Source organism: Lithobates pipiens, unplaced genomic scaffold, assembly GCF_037356315.1.
Source record: "Lithobates pipiens isolate NorthernLeopardFrog02 unplaced genomic scaffold, aLitPip1_a1.2 Scaffold_18, whole genome shotgun sequence".
NCBI classification, from domain to species: Eukaryota; Metazoa; Chordata; class Amphibia; order Anura; family Ranidae; genus Lithobates; species Lithobates pipiens.
Window position 1 is genome coordinate 45,256,626 of NW_027507758.1, and position 13,465 is coordinate 45,270,090.

The following is a 13,465-nucleotide window of genomic DNA, read 5'->3' on the forward strand; positions in this document are numbered from 1 at the left end:
TATAAAAATCCTATTTTCTTATCGTACATCATGGGACATAGAGCCATAGTAGTTACTTTGTGGGATGTCCCATAGCAATGCCAACTGAATCGAGGGAGACACAACAAAAGTAGGGCACCATGAGACCAGAGGACTTATACTGCTGCCTGCAGCACACTGCGCCCAAAGGTGATATTCTCATGACCTTTTACATCTATTTGATAGAATCTGGTAAATGTATGGACTGAAGACCAAGTTACGGCCTTGCAGATTTGAGCCATGGAGGTTTGGTGATGCACTGCCCAGGAAGTAATAACAGCCCTGGTGGAGTGCACTTTAATAGTAGATTTTGATGCTGCCTCTCCTCTTTTAGGACCTTCAGGCAACACAAACAAAACATCAGTTTTTTTTAATATGAGCAGTCACCTTTAAACAGATTTTGACTGCTCTTCACCACATCAAGAGAATATAGTGATTTTTCTTCCCAGAACGGGGTTCTGGGAAAAAATTAAGGTAGAACAATATCCTGGTTCAGATGAACACTACCTTCGGTATGAAATCAGGATAAGGATGCAATACAACCTTATCTTTGTGAATAATTAAATATGACTCTTTACAAGAAAGATACCCTTCTTGCAGAAGATATTGCTACCAGAAAAAAACTAGTATCCTTGTCAAAAGGACCAAGGGAATATGTCGTATCGGATCAAAAGGCTGTTTCTGTAAGGACTAAATTCAAGTCCCAAGGGTTCAGGGGCGACCTAACTGGAGAATTAAGCTGCGTTACCCCCCGAATAAAGCTACGAGCCAAAGAGTGTGAAGAAAGTGGTTTCTGAAATAATACCGATAAGGCCGAAACCTGGCCCTTGATAGTAATCCCATCTGTAGAAAGTCAGGGATTCTACCTATGACATACTTCCTGGGGTGTCAACCCCTGAATTCACACCAGGAGACGTATGCCTTCCAGACACTATAATATATGACTCTGGAGGCCAGGCTCCTTGCATTAACCAGAGTAGACACCACTGAACCTGACAGCCCACGCTTCTTCAGAATGGGGGTCTAAATAGCCAAACTATTAAATTTAGCGTTTGTAAAGTAGGATGGAATACCAGACCTTGCGAGAGAAGGTCCGGCTGTGGCGGTAGGACCCATGGGTCCCCTACCGCCATCTTTACGATCTCTGCATACCAAGATCTCCTGGGCCACGCTGGGGGCAACAAGAATCGCCAACTTCCCTTCCTGCTTGATCCTGCGAAGAAGTCGTGGACGCAGGCAGAATAGGAGGGAATGCAGAAATCAGTGAGAACTGATTCCACGGAAATAGCAAGGCATCTGTACAGCATGCTAGCGGATCCTTTGTTCTTTTTTTGTAATTCTTTTATTAAATGGAAGAAAACATTACAGAGGCATGGTCAACATTGATGGAACAAGTACACTTTCAGAGACAGAAGATACAATAGCACTTAGGTAGAGATACAGTAAACAGCCCCCCGCCTAGGCATAAATAAACTGGCAGGCATTCCTAGTTGGGAGCAAATTCCTAGTACAGGGCCTCTAAAATCATTGTAATTCCGACCAACCCAAGTGGGCAGCGCTCATTGTTCGGCCATGCATAGCAGCAAGTAAAAGATTCCAGAATTTTTTAATGGGGGGAAGGATGCGGAAGGATCCTTTGTTCTTGACACAAAGTTGTTGATTTCTTTGTTGAACCTGGGTGCAAACAGATCTACATCTGAGATCCCCCATCTTTGACATATTGGCAGTAAGATATCAGGGTGAAGGAACCTGTGACAGAGGCTTTTGGAGGGACCTGAATGCTAGACTCTTGCCTAAAGATTATGGGCCCTGGCATTTGGGGGAATGATGCTGTTTGTGAGCTGTATGCCTGGGAACCCTTGAGGTGGTGTTACTTTAGATTCAGGTTCATGTCCCCCAAGGCACACAGACTCAGCAGACACTGTTTCGGCCATATTATAAATACTGACTGATTCATAATGTTGGGGCTCATAGAAAATGCTGATGTCATCAACTCCAGCCACCTGTCTGTTGTCTGCTATAATGTGTTTATTGTAAATCAGGCTAGTGTGGACTCTAATGCCGTGTACACACGGCCGGACTTTTCATCAGAACTGTTTGCCCTGGCTATAGAGCCGCCAGCGGCTCTATAGCCAGGGCAAACAGCAGGGGCGACAAAGGGCACCCCTGCCGCATGCCCCTAGCAATATTGAACTGGTTCGTAATAGTATTATTAACCCTAAGCCTGGCTCTTGGTTTCGCATATTATATTTTGACCCATGCTATGAATCTAGGACAGAAACCCATCTGCTGAAGGACCTCAATTAGATATGGCCATTCTATGGAATCGAATGCTTTGTGCGTATCAAGTGACACTACTACTCTGGTGTCTGGGGTAGGACCTTCCGACTGCACAATGGTAAAGAGGTGTCGCAAATTTATGCCGGTTGATCTTTCAGGTATGAAACCTGTCTGATCTGGGTGAACAATGGTGGCAATCACTTTATTTAGTCTTTTGGCCAGAATTTTAGCCAATATTTTTGCATCAAAGTTAATTAAAGATATTAGCCTGTATGATTCACATAAGTCATGGTCCTCGTGCGATTTGGGAATCAGCACTATAAGTGCCTCTCTCATAGATTCAGAAAGTATACCCCTATCATAGGCGTCCTTAAAGCGGGAATCCGCCGGGACTCCGTGTTTTTTTTTTTTTAAAGCCAGCAGCTACAAATACTGCAGCTGCTGACTTTTAAAATAGTGACACTTACCTGTCCAGCGCGCCCGCGATGTTGGCACCCGAAGCCGATCTCTAGATCGTCTCTCGGGTCCTGCCGCCGCCATCTTGGGTATGGGAATCAGGAAATGGAGCCTTTCGGCTTCATTTCCCGGTTCCCTACTGCGCATGTGCAAGTTGCGCTGCGCAATAAGGACGGTCCCCGCTGCCTCTGGGATCTGTGTGTTTCCCAGCAGGCAGCGGGGCACTTGCGGAAAGGGGCGTAATCTACGCCCCTTTCCGCAGAGAGCTATCCCGGAAGTGGGTGCAGATACCTGTACTGTACAGGTATCTGCACCCCCCTCCCCCCTGAAAGGTGCCAATTGTGGTGCCGGAGGGGGGGAGGGTTCCGATGAGTGGAAGGTCCACTTTAGGGTGGACCTCCGCTTTAAACATGTCAAGTAATTTGGATGCTAGTTTTTCTTTGTCAAAATATTTTATTGTAGAGTTCAGAAAAGACAATACATTGTACAAGTAAAATATTATAGAAATAATATATTCATGTAAAAGAAGCTCACTTACACTAATATACAAAGAGAAGAGAAAAGAAAAAAAAAATCTCGTAGTACATTCTAAAGGAAAATAAATAATATCAAGTGAAAAATAACAATGCTGAAAAGGGTAAGTGTATAGAATTCAAGGTATTATATATTAATATAGGAATAATAATAATTTCTATAAAATTTGACTATATAAAATACTATTTAAGTGAGTAAAATTAAAACTGCAAAAAATAATGGAAATCATAATGAAAGTACGTAAGAGAAGGAGAAAGAAAAAGTAGAGAAAGAAGAGTGGAGAAGTGGAAGAGTCCGCGAGGTCAGGCCAGGATGCTAGTTTTTCAGTATACGTGTCATACCATTCAACTGGTAGACCATTCATTCCTGGGGTATTATTTGGGTTCAGGGATCGTATGGCCAGTATAACCTCTTCTACCGAAAGGGGGAAGTCAAGTTCCTCCGCTCCCCTACTCCAGTAAGCTCATTTAGGGGTATTGGGGCTCAATAATTTACTCACAGTAGGAGGAGGGGTTATATAGGGAGTGGACTTCCTGTCTTAGGGTGTGCCAGTGTCCATCACCTGAAGGTGGCCTATAACCCACATAGTAAATACTATGGATCTGTGTCCCATGATGTATAATAAGAAATCTTCATAATGCTATTCAAAATAAAACATTTGAAATTCTGAACCATTTCATTTCAGTGTGGCCCACAATCGGTTACCAAATCACTTAAGTGGCCCTTGCTCTTCAAAAGGTTGAGCACCCCTGCTGTAGAGCAATTCGTCCTCAGATTTTACAAGAGATGCAGACACTCTTGTGCACATGCTCTGTGTTTTACATTTGAGATTAGAAGATTTGTAGACCAAAAACTCATTGCTGAATGTATGATATGTAAAGCACTGCATACAATGTTGGCATTATACAGTATAAATTCCTAAAATATTGTAATAAATCAGACATTTTCTTGCTTTCAAAGGTTCATATTGGCTACTTACCAAACAGAAAAGTAGTTGGACTGAGCAAGCTGGCAAGGTAAGTTATGACAGAAACCTTAGATCTACAATGTATAGAAGCTGAGGACTAGAATGCTTATACGGTACATACTTTCAGATATCTGCCTGCCTATTGTTATTCAGCATAAATGGCTTTCCTACATTCAGGTTTATTCTGCAGCGGTATCTGGATTGACAGATACTTGATAAAATATGACATATATGTGCTGACTGCATTTTTTTTATTATTCTTTCAGAATTGTTGAAATCTTCAGCCGACGGCTACAAGGTTTGTTGAAGGAAATATATTTATTGTGAAGAAAATTGCAGCCTATTGTATGGGGTGTCAATGCAAAACCTTTTGTGTGGGTTTGTGTGGGTGTCCACAATGGGGGCAATTTCGCTCTCCATTTGTCTCAGTGACCATTGACAGTGAAGCAAAATCCAACATTAGAGCTGTCACCAGAGCAAGAGGCAAGAGTCAGTAATTCAATGGGGACAAATGTTCTAGTGACAGCTGTCTTAGATGGGATTTCTTTCACCTCCGTAGGCCCTATGCACACTGAACATTTTGCCCCGGTGCATGAGGCCCTGGCATTTAGCCATGGGCAGAGGGCACAGGTGAACCGTCCAGCAGCGTGTCAAACTTATACAAGTTTGGGGGTGGGGGCTGCACAAGGTGAGGGGGGAATGATGAAGCTGCAAAAGATGAAGTGTGAGAGGAGAACAAGGGGGGGGGGGTATCAGGGGGTGCACAAGATGAGGGGGGTAGGGAATCTTCACAAGGGGATGGGGAGATGAAGAAGCTACAGGGGGAGGAGAAAAAGTAGCAGGGGGATGGGGAAGCTGTAAAGAAGAGTGGGTGGGGGGTCATGGGGAAGTTGCACAAGGGGGTGAATGCGTCACTTGGTTTCAGGGTCATTTTGTTAGATGCACAAGGTGAGTGATAATGTGCAGTCCTGCCTGCCGCTGATCTGCCTCCACCCTTGGCTCAGAGAGACCCTTGATCACCCCCCCCCCCCCACTGCAGTTTTCCCTTGGGCTTAGCTCCTTCCTGTCCTGCAGTGGCTCTAATGTTCTGCGGTGGTGGCCCCTGCACCCGACTGGAACCCCAGGACCCAGAGAGCAGGGGTGCAGCCAGCCCAAGTGAGTGGGTACTGAAAGATGGGTGGATCAAGAGGATGGTGAGGCTGGCTGCTGAGCTACTACTTCTCCTGGGACTTCTACTACTGACCCTCCACATCACGGTGCTCTGGGGAGCTCCGCCAGTCCATCCAATATCCCCCCACAGCGCTGCCAGATACCCTCCTCTTCTCCCCCACCAGCTGCGGTGGGGGGTGTTTCAGGATGGACAGTAGGGGAAAGGGCCGGTAAGTAAGTATGTAATTTACCAGTCCCTTCATTTTGTAAATGAACACAAGTGATCGGTACCGATCACTCATTGTGTTCATTAATACCTGAAGCATAGTAAACTATGTGCTTCAATTTGTAAATGAACAGGAATCCGCTCAGCACAGAGCACTTCCCATTCATTCACTGTTCAGTGAAGCTGAGACTGCAGAGAAAGGGAGTGGGGAGTCTCTGTCCTCAGCCCCTTCCTCTGTCTCAAGTGGCATTTCAGAGCTCTGATATTTCACCAACCCCCCCCCCCCCCCAACATAATCCCCTTATACATAGCTTCCAACTGTCCCTGATTTTGAGGGCCTGTCCCTGATTTAGAGCCCTCTGTCCCTCTTTCATCCTCATTTGTCCCTCATTTGGGTCTGATCTATATAGAGTCTGCATTTTTCAATTTTAAAAACCAATATAAAGGAATAATAGTGGTAAAAAAAGCACTTGTGGAATTAATTTACTTTTTTGGGGTATTACCCCTTTAACCACTTGCTTACTGGGCACTTAAAATAGCTACACGCTGGGTCGGCTACGACATGCTCCTCAGGCTCCAGGGGTGGCTGGTGAGCGCAACACTCCGGGGCACACATGACCGGGCTACTGATGTCTACATCAAAATGTGCCGTGGCCAGCAGTCACCCCGTACTCTTCGGGGGTGGGTCTGTGATGGGATGTCCCCAGCTCGTCCGGATGGTAAGTACAGTTCTCCCTGCCTCAGCGGGTTTGAGCAGCTGGACATTCCCTGGGAGGTCGATTCGGGGGTCCCTCTCTTCTCTCCCTGTCCCTATCTCCCCCCCCCCCGTGGGGGATACTGCATGATGGGCTGCTGAGCGGTGTGTGTGCCTATAGCCAGGGGTACCCCGGGGGGGCTCTCACCTGGAAGGGGGGATGCGCTGGGTGGCTGTGTCCCTGCTCTGGTATCCCCTCTGGTTGTCTGGAGGTCTGCACATGCTGATCGCCATAGGGCTGTTCTGCCACCATTTTCACTGTCATTTTTCACTGTTCTTCTCTGGGTACAGTTGTTTGTTGTTTGCCATTTTTGGTGTGCCTCAGTGGGAAGCATGGTCAGGAACCATTTTACTGTAGTACGGCGGCCATTTCCCCTGTGATTATGTCCTGGACGCCCGGCAGGCATTTTGTTGTAGCCCAACGCGGTTTTTATGCTCAGCGCTTGTCCCTGAGGCTCAGAACACTGTGATTTTTCACTCAGGACACCTGGGAGCTGACACAGGACATAGGCACTAGTAGCTAAACGGTGCAGAACTCGGTCAGGGTGGTGAGTCCTGCGGTGGGGGCCCCTCAGTCTGCAGCAGCTAGGAGGGTGGGACTGTGCACCTGTCCTAAGGCAGTCTCTAAGTCCCTCAGGGTGGCAGACAGGGTGGGTCAGCATGGCTTCAGAAACTGGTGTTTCTTCCCCCGAACTCCTGGCAATTGCAACCGGCTCGTCTGCAAACAATGCAGTGCCTTTGGATGCTTTGTCGGCAGTCCTTGATACGTTCGTTGCCAGGATGGAGGCGGTGCACAGGCGCAAAGGTGGTAAAAATCGGCCCCTGCCCCCCAGAGAGCTCTGACGCAAACTCGGACCCAGATTAGACTGGTGGCCCCTGCTCTGTCGTTTCAGATGACGCTGACCAGGACCGATCGGACAGTGAGGATGATTCCCCGTCTGGGTCCGCGTGCGACAAATCGCTAATTGGAGCACTTATCACAGCTGTGCGTGATACCCTGAAGATCAGGATACAGCAGACCCTTCTACTGAAGTAGCGGTCCCTTTTGGGTTCTGTAAGCCAGCCCGTACACCTAAGGTGTTTCCGTATCTGACTTATTTCGATAAGTTCATATACAAGGAATGGGGTAGACTGCAACAGACCTTTTCGGTCCTAAAAAGTATGGCGGTGCGTTACCCCTTTGAGGAGAGCCTTCTTAAAAAATGGTCGGCTCCTCCAGTCATGGACTCCCCAGTATCCAGGTTAAACAAAGTAACCACGATCCCAGTAGAGGAACTCCTGCGTTTAAGGACCTCACGGACAGGAAGGCCGAGGCAGTGGCCCGTTCCTTGTTTATGGTTGTGGGGTCAACAATGCGACCAGTACTGGCCTCAGCACTTGTGTCGCAGACACTTACTGAGTGGGCAAAACTTTTGCACAGTGAATTGAGGGAGCAACAGGCCTCTCCTGTCTGTGTGGAACTAGCAGACCAGTTAGTGCAAGGCCTTAAATAGGGATTCCACCTACAAAAAAAATATTAAAAGCCAGCAGCTATAAATATTACAGCTGCTGACTTTTAATAAATAGACACTCACCTGTCCCAGGGTCCAGCGATGTCGGCAGCCGAGACCGATCGATCGGGTCTCGGCTGCTGCCGCCGCCATTCTAGGTGAGGGAATCAGGAAGTGAAGCTTTACCATCACTGGTTTTAACGGCATGGCTGTTGAGAGCCAGGTGCTAAGGAACTGGGGCCTATCTGAGTTGGTGACTTCAACTATATTGCGAGCACGGAGATCTTCTTCTCGGAAGATATATCATTGTACCTGGAAGGCATACATCTCTATATGTGAGGAGAAAGGGTGGCGTCCACGCACCTATTCCGTTTCCAGGATCCTGCTGTTTCTACAGCGGGGAGTAGACCAGAAATTGGCACCATTAAAGGACAAATATCAGCCTTGGCTGTCTTTTTTTTCAGCGACCCCTGGCGTCTCACTCTCTAGTGAGCACTTTTATTCCGGGGGTCCGAGGTTCCTCCGATGCGTCCACTGTTACCCTCATGGGATCTGAACCTGGTGTTATCAGCACTTCAGAAACGGCAGTTTGAGAACATCAGGGAAATCCCCTTGACTCTTTCCCAGAAAGTAGTCTTTCTAGTGGCCATTACATCGGCCAGGAGGGTTTTGGAACTGGAGGCCTTGTCTTGCAAGTCGCCCTATCTGGTTATCCACAAGGATAAGGTGGTGTTGAGTCCGCAACCTTCTTTTCTGCCGAAGGTGGTTTCGGAATTTCACATCAATGAAGACATTGTGTTACCATCTCTGTGTCCTAAACTGACACATCCTAAAGAGGTGGCCCTTCATTCTCTGGACATGGTCCAGGCCCTAAGAGTGTATTTGTCTGCCACGGCTCCCTTTCGGAAGTCCGACTCTCTGTTAGTTTCGGTAGCTGGTCCAAAAAAATACATGGTGATCTCTTCGGCCACCATTTCCTGGTGGATCAGACAGATTGTGGTACAGGCCTATGCCTTGAAGGGGCAGGTGCTCCCCTTTCCCGTCATGACCCACTCCACTAGGGCAATTGGAACCTCTTGGGCTTTCCGACATCAATCGTCAGCCGCTCAAGTGTGTAAGGCGGAGACTTGGTTGTTCGTCCACACTTTTACCAAGTTCTACAAAGTGGATGTAAGCGCATCAGCTGATGCCTGTTTTGGCTGCAAAGTTTTGCAGACGGCCGTGTAATCTTGCAATTGCACTTATTTTTTTCTGTTTTTTTTAAAAGAAAATATAGTTACCTTTGAGTATAATGCACTGTTGCATTGTTAACCACAAGTTTTGATGCAGCTAGATAAGGTGGTGACTCCCCTGTTAGTTTTTTATGCTGTTTTTCCACCCCTCGTTATGACACTGCTTAGGGACATCCCTATGGTCAAGAATAATGGAGCTGTATCAGTCAGTGAACAAAAGAGAAAATAGGATTTTTGTACTCACCGTAAAATCCTTTTCTCTGAAGTTCACTGACTGACACAGCACCCTCCCCTCCTATTGATTTACGTTATACTGCTTGTTGACGTACTGAAGCTGTAGGAAGCAGGCTGGGGGGTTGTTACTGAAGGGAACTAGAAAGTTCTGTTTTTTTACATGTATAACATGTTCTGCCTAGTCCTCTCATTAAGGTGGCGTAACAACCCTATAGTCAAGTATAATGGAGCTGTGTCAGCCAGTAAACTTCAGAGAAAAGGATTTTACGTTGAGTACAAAAATCCTATTTTTTGCCTTATCTTAACCACTAAGCGTCTGCGCTATAGCCGAAACACGGTTACAGTGCGGACTCCAATTGCCGGGAGAGCGTCCCTGGACGTCCTCCTGTTTACTTACGTGATCCGCACTCCCACCCTTGGACACAGCCAATCACAGATCGTGCTAAATAGACAATCACAGCAGCCATTTAGTACTCGATCGGAATGTCCAATGAGAGATGATCTCATATGTAAACATATGAGATCATCTCTCATTGCAGGCTCTCCCTCCTCAGAGACAGCGTGTGAGGAGAGAGAGCGAATGGCTGCAGCGGGAGTGTAAGAGAAAAATAAAAAGCGAAAATAAAGTGCCCACACCACCTGTAAGTGCCATCTGTCCCCAGTGCCACCTGTCAGTGCCATCTGTCCACAGTGCCATCTGTCATCAGTGCCACATATTAATGCCATCTGTCATCAGTGTCACATCAGTGTCATCAGTGCCACATATTAGTGCCACCTGTCACCAGTGTCACCTGTCACCAGTGTCACGTGTCATCAGTGCCACGTATCAGTGCCATCTGTCATCAGTGTAACGGGTCATCAGTGCCACGTATTAGCGTCATCTGTCATCAGTGCCATGTATTAGTGTAATCTGTCATCAGTGCCACGTATTAGTACCCTCTATCATCAGTGCCACATATTAGTACCATCTGTCATCAGTGTCACGTGTCATCAGTGCCACGTATCAGTGCCATCTGTCATCAGTGTAACAGGTCATCAGTGCCACTTATTAGCGTCATCTGTCATCAGTGCCATGTATTAGTGTCATCTGTCATCAGTGCCACGTATTAGTACCCTCTGTCATCAGTGCCACATATTAGTACGATCTGTCATCAGTGTCACATGTCATCAGTGCCACATATTAGTTCCATCTCTCATCAGTGCCACATCAGTGTCATGTGTCATCAGTGCCACGTATCAGTGCCATCTGTCATCAATGCCACGCCAGTGTCACATGTCATTGTTCTGGTGCTCCAGGACCTACAAAAGTGTAATAGTTAGTCAACAAGGTAGATGTGTAATTTATGCTCCTAGAACACCTGATGGTGCTCCCTGCATGTTGGGCCTCTCTAAGTGGCCAGGAAGTGAAAGTCACACACGTGGTATCGTAATACTCAGGAGGAGTAGCAGAATGTATTTTGGGGTGTCATTTGTGGTATACACATGCCATGTAAGAAATTACAATGACAATTTTGTGGGGAAAAAAATCTTCATTTTGCAAAGAATTGTGGGGAAAAAATGGCAACATGAAAAACCTCACCATGCCTCTTACTAAATACCTTGGAATGTCTACTTTCAAAAATTGGTCATTTGGGGGGTATTTGTACTTTCCTGGCTTGTTCGGGTCGCAAGAAATTAGATAGGCCACCAGTACATCAGGTGTGATACATTTTTTATGATTTGCACCACAGCTTGTAGACTCTCTAACTTTCACAAAGACCAAATAATATCCACTAATTTGGGTTATTTTTACCAAAGAGATGTAGCAGTATAAATTGTGGCCAAAATTTATGAAGAAAAAATAATCATTTGCAAAATTGTATCACAGAAACGAAGAAAAATGTGTTTTGTTTCAAAATTTTCGGTCTTTTTTTCATTTATAGCGCAAAAAATAAAAAACCCAAAGGTGATAAAATACCACCAAAAGAAAGCACTATTTGTATGAAAAAAAGGACAAAAAAATAATTTGGGTACAGTATTACATCACACTGAAAGCTGAAAATTGGTCTGGTCACGAGGGGGGCTTAAGTGCCCAGTTGTCAAGTGGTTAAATCATATTGCTAATTGCATATTGTATTTGTTTGTAACCTAAATACTCCCATTTGCATGTAAAACTGTAATTTTGTAACTTTTGGAAATGTCATTAAAAACTTGGCTGTGCCAGTAAATTTTGGGTGTTGTGTCAGTAAATTTCAATCTGGTAGGTTGGCAACACTGGTGGTGAGTGCATCCCCAAAGGGAAGATCATCTCACATGGTGGATTTTTTTCCGGTGGAAGGTGCTTCTTCACAATTAATCACTACATATGATATCACTGAATCGCATCATAGATTTCCATATATTAACATTATATTGAAGCTTGCCATCTTTTATTATAAGACAAGAGTGCTGCTGCAATGTTATAAGGAACTCAGTTTCTTTGAGTGATTTTAATATTGTTTTATTTTATTTTTTATAGTGACAGGGTCACTTTAATATACATATAGCTAAATAATGCTCTTTCATAAACATGTGGTGTCAAAATTTTAAATGAATATCTTAACCGCTTGCCGACTGCTGCACACAGATGTACATCAGCAGAATGGCACAGGCAGGCAAACGGGCGTACCTGTATGTCCCTTTAAATTTGCTGCCTATTGGCAAATCGGGAGTGTGCCCACGGGTCCTGGGATCACGATGTTCCCCGGGGGCCTGCGATTACGGTGTGGAGAGGTAGAACGGGGAGATGCCTATGTAAACAAGGAATTTCCCCATTCTACCTAGTGACATGATAGGGATCTACTGCTGCCTGTCATCGGAAGCAGTGATCGCTGTCATGACGGTGGTAGCTCATCCCCTCCACAGTTAGAACACCTCCCTAGGACACACTTAACTCCTTGATCGCCCCCTAGTGTTTAACCTCTTCCCTGCCAGTGTCATTTACACAGTAATCAGTGCATTTTTATAGCACTGATCGCTGTATAAATGACAATAGTCCCAAAATAGAGTCAAAAGTGTCCGATATGTCCACCATAATGTCGCAATCACAATAAAAATCGCAGATTGCCGCCATTACTACTAAAAAAATTATAATAAAAATGCCATAAATCTATCCCCTATTTTGTAGATGCTACAACTTTTGTGCAAAGCAATCAATATACGCTTATTGTGATTTTTTTTACCAAAAATATGTAGAAGAATACATATCGGCCTAAACTGAGAAAGAAATTTTTTTTTTATATATATTTTTGGGGGGTATTTATTATAGCAAAAAGTGAAAAATATTGTTTTTCAAAATTGTCACTCTTTTTTTGTTTATAGCGCAAAAAATAAAAAACACAGATTTGATCAAATACCACCAAAAGAAAGCTCTATTTGTGGGGAAAAAAAGGACATCAATTTTGTTTGGGTATAACGTCGCACGACCGCGCAATTATCAGCTAAAGCGACACAGTGCTGAATCACAAAAAATGCTCTAGTCAGGAAGGGGGTACAATCTTTCAGGGCTGAAGTGGTTAAACATTGCTGCACCTTTTTGGCTGTGCTACAGTGCTAATAATCTCCTGTTTTATATATTTACAGTTCAAGAGCGTCTCACAAAACAAATCGCATTAGCCATCAATGACACTCTGCAGCCACTGGGGGTGGCTGTTGTTATGGAGGCTTCGTAAGTAATGTCTTCAATCATTGATTTCAGAAGGTTTTTATGTATTTCAATGTAGTACATTGTTTATTTTATCCAGAGCCAAAGTTGGGCAAGTTGTTCTTTAGCTGTAGACGACAGAGGTGGCTTTTCTGTGTCATGCCGTTTTGTCATTAGAGATTTGTTCACCCCATTTCCATCGAGCTGAAAAGATGAAAGTAGTCTTAACACGGGATGGGAAACAAAGAAAATAACTGTTTTCCATGTATCAGTAGTTCTGATTATCTGTCCCCCAGTACAACCCCCCATCCAACCCCTGGTTTCTGGTTTTAGAAGAAAGAAAAAAGGTGTCAAAAGAAACTTTTGATATACCATACTTTTCAACTTTTTGAGATGGGATCGAGAGACACTTATTAGTGTAGCAAGGTCCCGGGCCTCCAGAAGCCTAATGGTCACCTCAAGAG

General features: G+C 45.1%; 1 protein-coding gene across 1 annotated transcript in view; it reads left to right on the forward strand.

Annotated features, from left to right (window-relative positions):
* GCH1 (GTP cyclohydrolase 1) overlaps positions 1-13,465 on the forward strand; it is a 28,410-nt gene that overhangs the window by 11,543 nt on the left and 3,402 nt on the right. Inside the window, exons 3-5 of the mRNA XM_077485645.1 lie at positions 4,249-4,304; positions 4,522-4,553; positions 12,941-13,025. Of these exons, the coding sequence (XP_077341771.1) occupies positions 4,249-4,304; positions 4,522-4,553; positions 12,941-13,025 (173 nt within the window). The remainder of the gene's footprint in view (positions 1-4,248; positions 4,305-4,521; positions 4,554-12,940; positions 13,026-13,465) is intronic.